The sequence below is a fragment of the Anneissia japonica genome, unplaced genomic scaffold (genome assembly GCF_011630105.1).
Source record: "Anneissia japonica isolate Jap-2015-1 unplaced genomic scaffold, ASM1163010v1 scaffold18599_len10951_cov113, whole genome shotgun sequence".
Lineage (NCBI taxonomy): Eukaryota > Metazoa > Echinodermata > Crinoidea > Comatulida > Comatulidae > Anneissia > Anneissia japonica.
The window spans coordinates 1-8,548 of record NW_022713564.1 but is presented as its reverse complement, the minus strand read 5'-3'; the positions used below and the strand labels follow the sequence as shown (position 1 = coordinate 8,548).

The window sequence follows — 8,548 nt, the reverse complement described above, 5'->3', positions numbered from 1 at the left end:
ACATGCATAATTCTCGCTGTCTTTCCGCATTGCCTCGACGACTTCGCGCACGCGTAAAAATCGTCGTGGCAATTTTTGCTCAGACTTTAAACAGTATTTTCACATGTTTAATTGTGTTATGATGTTATTACTTAATTAATAACTATTTATTATCAAAAGCGTGATTTAGAATTTATCTTTATTCGAATATTCTCGCGTGTTCACGCGCACTTGATATTTAAACGAATTACATCGAAATTATAATTGGAATGTTAAAGGTTCGTCTATTCTATGACTGAAAAGGCCTGCCTGCCTTTCTTGTCAAAAAAGCTATGTTTTGCTCTTTACTTTAGGTCTACACAATATCAGTTTATATATTGCGGCCAACTGACCTATACTATTTTAATATTTGTAAATAATATTAATAATCAAATTAATAACATAAGATTTGTATAGGGCTCGCTCATATTCAAATTTAAAGACCAACAATCTAGATACCAGGGGTGGATCTAGTATGGGGAACGGGCCCCCTCGTTTTGCCACTAAATTTTAAAAATTTCAATGCAAATCAATGTTATGTGCTTCTCACTTACCTATTCTGAAACTGTTGTGCCCCCTCCCTGTTTGAAAAATTCGGGATCCGCCCCTAGATACCCTATATACGTATCATTGAAATCGGTAAAGCCGACCAAGGCTAAAAGTAATGATACTGGCTGTTCAATATTGGACTTTGATATACATATTTAATTAATTTTTGCTGGTCGTCATATATCGTTTATTTCCCCAAAATAACAGGAGCCACTTAAGGGTCTATATGGCGGGATTGAAGAATGCTTGCCATCGAGGGGCTCTCGGTCTATCGACAAGATTTAATGAACTGCTTTAAAATAGTAAATTATTACAGTATATATAATATGAAATTGGATATAAAGTAGTGAAATCATTTTAAAAAAATATATAAATATAGTTACATGAAATTCGATTGCTAAAGAGATTAAATGAAATTAAACTACAGGAAGCCGCTAATTGTATTATACAATATTATACACAGGAACGCACATCTCGTTGGACACAGAATGGCTTCTAAATTCTCAATGTCGCAAATATTTCTATCTATGGTTCTGGCATAAGATGATTATTAGCGCCCCCATACATGTCGAAAATTATTCTTATTTCCTTGTTTTTATTTGGCTATTCGCTATAAACACGTTAGTCACGTTATAAAAATGTTTCCTCGTATCTGTTTTCTACTGCATGGTTTTCTATCAATTGCATATAGTGAAGGTATTCGTTTAATTCTGTTATTTGCTAGTATTTCTAGTAAGCTTCTAAGTTTAATTATTAATTGATTTTACAATGTGTATCTGCCAAGGTGTATCTGAAGCCACGAATGATAAAAAATCGGTTACAGATTGTTGATGCGATCATTGCACCCTTTGATCCAAGAAATGTCATAAGGCCTATTTCTGATTCTGTCACAGTAATACAAAGCACAGGCCTATAATTTACTTTTTCTTATATTTTGTCTACTTTTCACAGTTACGAGAACAAGTAGTGTAAATTAGGTAATTTTTGTGGGTCCATATATGCTTGATTGTTCATAATTATCCATTACTCACGAAAAGGCCGCCTTCGGATCGGCGGCTTTTCGCGAGGCTGTGAGTTACTAGAACGGGACCAAATATATGGAGGAGGTAGCGCAGATAGAAAAATGACACTCAGTATACATAACAAGTTTAAATGGCGTGGGAAACTATCTTTATCTTGTCAAACCTCTCATCTTTTTTAAAAACTTGACAACCAAAAATTATATTAGATTAGCCTGAAAGTTTTTCTCATAAATGATCCCCCCCCCCAACACCATCCCAAAAGAAAAAGGCTGCTAACTATTTACCAACATAGGCCTATGTACAATTGTGTTGCCTGCTAAAAAAGCACTATAACATGTTAGGGGTCAGAGGCGACCAATACCCACTCTGAAGCCCCAGTCGGCCAAAATACTACAGCTAGGCCTATTGCATAGTGATATTTTATAAATCATAATATTGATTACTGTTTTGTCTTTAAATATAATTTTAGAAAGATCTTCGCAAATGAAAGACAAATTAAAGAGCTCTCTGGAGCCAGTAAGTTTGTTTATAATGTTGACAAAATTAGGTAAAATACTGGTACAAAATATAGTAAAAACGGGATTATACAGTACATGCTAAAATATTGTGATAAATGTTCATTCTTTATCCGTCACGTATTTACTTATTTTAGTGATTAATATGGTCACTTTAAAATATATTTAATTTTGTTATAGTTAGTGAACATACGTCCACTTACCTACTACACGATATACTAAATATTACTCTGCTCCTTCCACTGTACTGTACTAACGTAATTTGAATGAATTCATTGATTTATGATTTACAAAAGTTTTGGCATTGAAAAAAATTCAGTACATATGTGCGAATATATCATTTGCATAGGCCCTCCAATTAAGATTATTCTATACCATCAAAACGTTTGAGCTAGTCAAGAATCTTCTATAATGAACCTAAACCGTTTTTGTTGGAGCAATCAGCTGAAAATGTTAAAAACACATTCAGCATTTGTTGTATAAGAATCTCTTCAACATACCCTAATTTTCTTACAGAGAGGTTTATAGAGTTACTCTGATTATAGATATCGGAATTTCCATTTTTTGGAATATCCCATCATGGTTATTTTCATTGATGTTTTTAATTCCTAATTAAGTACAGGTATAGTTTAATAAATAATGTTGCTTATTAATATTTTTTACATACGGCAGCAATTGCTTTTGTAAATCACAAGATGAAACTATTTGATGCTTTAAATATTCTCATTATGAAGCTTAATGATTTTTTTAGTAATTATGGAACATTTTGTTTTGTTTGACTATTCTTAAAGTTTTGATTGTGTTTTACTTGTTATAAAATAGAGTTCATGATGAAGAGTCCAGTGTAATTAATGCTCAACGAACCAAAACATATTTCAGATACTTGTATGACTAAGTACTAATCACTACACTTTACTTTGAATAACAAATTCTTTTTTAATGTAGTCTGTGTAGACTTTTATTTGGGGATATCGCATTATGAAGTTACATTTGTGGAAACAGACAACTATTACGATTTTAAAACATGGAACGAACTTAAAAATACATGTGAACAATCAGGCTATCTACTTGTGAGCATCACCACTTCACATGAAAACGATGCAATCTTTAACTTCCTCCAAGATAGTTGCACACGTGGAGACTACGCCATTGGATTATCACGTGAGATGGGAATGCCTAGAATGACTAAAAGTAGTTGGAACTGGGAATCCGGTGATACTGCTATGGAGTTCTTTTGGGGCGGTAGAGGTTCTGAACCAAATGTTATGGATTCTTCGTCCGCAGTAGTCTATATGACGACCCTAAACAATCTTGAACCTGGCAAATGGTACGACATCCATAATAGCATTCGAATAGGACTTTCAACTGTTAGTCCTGGATATGGTTATATTTGTGAAAAATCAATAAGTAAGTGGCAGTAATCAATCAACACCTTAAATTATTATCAGCCCACTGAAATACATAATGTGCACGCAATACTCACGTAAACCTAACACATTTCAAACACTATTACATCATAATGCTGCACAGAGCCCGACTCTTATAAACCTCTTTTTCATTTCTCAGCAACCACACAGTTTTCCACGACTGCTGGTAGAACAACAACACAGTCATTTACCAGTCGTATACTGCGGAATTCCACTTATCGTAGGCCTACAATAATATCAACCTCGGCAATTAATGAAGCCAACGAAAGAAGTGGTAAGTGCTAGGCTTAAAAAAAAAAAAAAGATGTTAACTCAATAAGGTTCTGTTCACACTATCACCACTAAGTGGCAGTAATCACATCTTAAATTATTATCAGCCTACTGAAATACATAATGTGCACTCAATACTCCCGAAAACCTGACACATTTGAAACACTATTAAGCAATTAGTGAGCTCCGCATAGTATACTATAGGAAAATTATTATACGAAGGTTAGATTATATGACGACCCTAAACAATCTTGAACCTGGCAAATGGTACGACATCCATAAAAACACGCAAATAGGAGTTTTCACTGATAGTCCTGGATATGGTTATATTTGTGGAAAATCAATAAGTAAGTGGCAGTAATCAATCAACACCTTTAATTATTATCAGCCGACTGAAATACATAATTTGCACATAATACTCACGTAAACCTGACACATTTCAAACACTATTACATCATAATGCTGCACAGAAAAAAAAAACCTCTTTTTCATTTCTCAGCAACAACGCAGTTTTCCACGACTGCTGGTGGCACAACAATACAGTCATTTACCAGTCGTATACTACTGAATTCCACTTATTGGCCTACAATTACATCAACCACGGCAATTAATGAAGCCAACGAAAGAAGCGGTAAGTGCTAGGCTTAAAAAAAATGTAAAAGATGTTAATTCAATAAGGCTCTGTTCACACTATCACATATTACTTGACGAATTTGTGTGACATGTCAGTTTATGGACATGATGATGTCATATTATACAGTAACACCCAAATATGGGCATATCACATTTATTTGACAAATACAATTTGATTGTTTGATAGAGCATAAAGTTTAAAAGTATACAAGAAAATATTAATCATTTGGCAATTATAATAAATAACATTTTTTTTTCATTAAAGATGGGATTACATTATGTTTTCAGTTTATTAACATCCAAATTATTATTAATAGTGAAATTGATTGTTTGTTTTCAGATTTGATGATGATCGTGATTGTATCAGCGTCACTCGTTGCAGCAGTTGTAGTCCTGATTTTAATCTATAGGTGTGTATGCCAATACTTGTTAAACATTACTTAGTTCCGGGTTCAAAGTAGATGATTAATAATAAACTCATTTAGTATATTCCTAAAGATGCTGTTGTAATTATTGTACACTAAAGAGAAAGACAAAATAAGGTTTTGATAAAGAACAAGGAAGGTATAACATTTTTTTGAATTCCTCCGGTACATCATAGAGATAAACTCTACATTCTCTTGTAATACTATACTTATATATAATTCATATATAACATATATACAATTATTATATTACATGTTTTCAGAGGGTGGGGGAAATTTTGACATTCAAAATTTAATTTTCATTCAAATATATATTTTTTATATACTTATAGCATTACACCAACACGGTTTAGAGTTGTTTAAAAATTTTTTATTATGATCTATTTGTAGTAGGCCTGTATTTTATGTTTAAAATTTTAAAAATGAGGACGTATCGTCACCTTTTTCAATTTTTTTATTTTATCTTTATTGTCTTTTCTGTTTAGTTTCCTTTTTTTTTTTGCATTGTAAACCAACGATTTCAGCCTGCGAGCAGCTTGCTTTGGTTTTTCTTTTATAAATAAATAAGAAAAAAAGTAATGTTTATTTATATTATAAAAGTAAATATACATTTTGTTATTGTCAATATCATTATTACTCCTACTTGTATCATTTACTTTTTTTTTTAATTATTTAAGGTTTCATGAACGATTTTGTTGTAAGTCAAAGACCAAAATGAACCCGGAACTTTTGATGGATAATATAGCTGGGGATAAGCCTTGTGATGCGCTGAGCCATTGTATTGAAAATGGATGCCGTGACGTTGATAACGAAAAAATATTAAAATGCAATACGTCGTATAAATGTATGCCTAGCAATCGTTCTCGAAACATGCCGGGACAAGGCAAGGATCCGGGTAGGACTAATGTCATCCAAATCCATATTCCAAATAGTCCATCCGATAATGCACTGGAAGTGGAAAAATATCCATTGAATCAGAGTTCAATTGCGCATGATAGACAAAATCCAAATGATTATGAATCTGAAGAGAATCCTACATACGAACGTTATAATGATGAAAATTCGTACCGCATTTATGATGGGATTAAAAGCGACTGTGAAGGTGAAGTGGACAACCCGGCCTACGATGCTCTCCCGTTTGATGCAAAAAGTCTTTACTCTTCGCCGCATGAAATGGCTGATGTTGCTGGCTCTGTTGGTGAATCGAAAAAGACAGTCGTCAGAGCAAAACTTGTAGGCAATCATGATAAAGTAGCAGATTCGAGCATAGATGCTCTGTATGCAAAACCTGACATGTCAATGAAACGTAAATACCAAGTGGACAGTCCTAGCAACAATAATCTCTCTTCTGAAACAGAGAGCAACTACGCTTCACAAGATAAAACAACGGATGTTGCTGAAAATGCTAATGTCTTGAAGAGAAATGTCGTCACTGCAGCAAATGCAGACGATCATGACTTAGCCGACTCAAAGAAAGATGCCCTGTATGCTAAACCTGACTTATCAATGTAACGTAATGAACGTTTTTGACTTCCTGTATTACTTTATATGACTTATCTATTTGATTTACTTTTATGTGCATTTGTGTGATCAGGCCTGATATGTGTGCTTCTTGTGTGATAGGTGGTGTTGTATAAAGTATGTACTGTATGTCTCTATGTTTATATTTGTAAGTACGGTACAGTCATGTGACTATGTATGCAGTTTTGTATCGGGATATGTATGTACTTATGTATGTGTATTTCATGTACGTTCGTATAGTGTTTGTATAATTTCTTCATGTGTGTTAGCTTACATCACTTTAACTAAGTTTTTAGTTTAAGATTGCTTTCAAATTTTTACATGACTGAACAGTTTCTCTATTTTACTTTACCTTAATGTCCCTTTTGAAAATTTGAATTGTCTTTTTCTTAGTATAAGTCTTTTTTTTTTTGTTATAACTTTACTGTACACTGTATTGTTTTGGACGCACCTTTTATCGAGAAGTGTGCCACTGATTTAAAAGTGTAGTTCCTAATAAATTGAATTGAATTGGAACTTTAAGGATAAAGGCTTCGGCCGAGCTTCTGCCGCAAACGGAGTCTCTTTTTGATTACCATAAGGTGACAGACTCGAAAAAAAACTTTGCTTGCTCCAATAAACATGGCAAATGTAATAAACTGTACAATGAGTCCATGGAAGGAGGAACTATCTTGAATACCGTATGTTCGAATAAGCGCCGTTTTCTAATAAGCGCTGTTCTGTTCTTGAATAAGCGTCGCGCCAAACATAATATTTTTCGCTAAGCGACGCTTTGGAAGACGCTCAGTGGTATCTAATCGAGACACCTAAAAAACATGGTTTATATACAATGTATACAGTATTAAAATAAATATATAACACATCGTCATTATTACCACCACCCTCATCATCAGTAAAGTTTTTGTAATTACCATCCACATTAACATGATGACCAGCGTCACTACCATCACCAAAATCATGGTAGCAAGATAACTGATATTTATATTATAACAAACAGTAATATGATATTAAACGATGAAATATTTTGTTTATCTATCGTTGGGCCATATATAATGCGCCTCTTCGTTGCGGTTTTAAAGCGCAGTTCTTTTCCCTGGTCATTGGGTCCACAAGCTAAGTGTTGCTGCTGGTAATCAGCGCAGGAGCAGGCAACCCAACCAGGTACCCACTTATACTCATGGGTGGAGAAAAGCAATGCAGATAAAGTGTCTTGCTCAAGGACACAAGGGAAATCCACAGGGAGGGATTGAAACCCCGCCCTCGATGTTGGGAAACCCAAACCGTTTCCCGCTTCGACAAACCACTTCTGGATTAGGCTTATAGAATTCTTTGATCAATAAACTTTATAACGATTATATTTTCGTATCAATATGCTGCGTTAATTGCTAGTATCCAAACCAACTTAATTTGCTAACATTTCTTGTTTGTTAACCTAAATATGGCTGCAATAGTTATAGACGCATTGGACATTAAGGATTTGTAGAGAGTAGCACTATACAAAAACACAACCAATAAATTAATATGACAACTATTGTACGTAAGTTTTTCAATGGAAGTACGACGGTATATTTATAAACACATACATCTATATAAAACCACGCAACCAGTAAAAAACTCGCACGCACAGATAGCAAGTGTGGAATAACATACTAGGCCTAAAAGTTATTTCCGCGTTAATTTTGGCTGGTAGAATATTATGTGCTCCTTAAAAATGCAATATATCAGTCTTTTAAAAAGTAGATTAGTAAAATTAGTCTTTTGATTAAACAGCTGTACTGTTGTACAAACGATATTATGTATAAACGATATATTATAAGAAATAAAATACAAACAAATGTGGTTAGTGTTAATGCTTATAATTGTGATTATTTATTATTGTTGTTATTGCTATTATTATTTTTCCTATAATTATTGTTATTATTATTATTATTGTTAGGCCTATTATTATTTGATATTATCATCATCATCATCATCATCATCATCATCATCATTTTCATTATTATTTTTATTATTATTACTGTTACTTTTATTATTGCTATTACTATTATTATTATTATTATTATTATTATTATTATTATTAATATTATTATTATCTTATTATCATTGTTGTTGTTGTTACCATCATTATGCTTATCGCTATTATTGCCATTTCCATTGCCAATTTCATA

The 8,548-nt window shown here is 33.1% G+C and overlaps 1 protein-coding gene across 1 annotated transcript; it reads left to right on the top strand.

The window, feature by feature from the left end:
* Positions 1–2,058: 2,058 nt before the first annotated feature.
* On the top strand, positions 2,059–6,549 carry LOC117108503 (the record flags this gene model as incomplete). The annotated part of the gene is made up of 6 exons (XM_033250522.1): positions 2,059–2,105; positions 3,050–3,511; positions 3,671–3,805; positions 4,301–4,432; positions 4,775–4,844; positions 5,537–6,549. Coding segments are annotated over 6 exons (1,681 nt in total), but the record flags the coding sequence as incomplete, so codon positions are not given.
* Between the last annotated feature and the right edge of the window lie 1,999 nt (positions 6,550–8,548).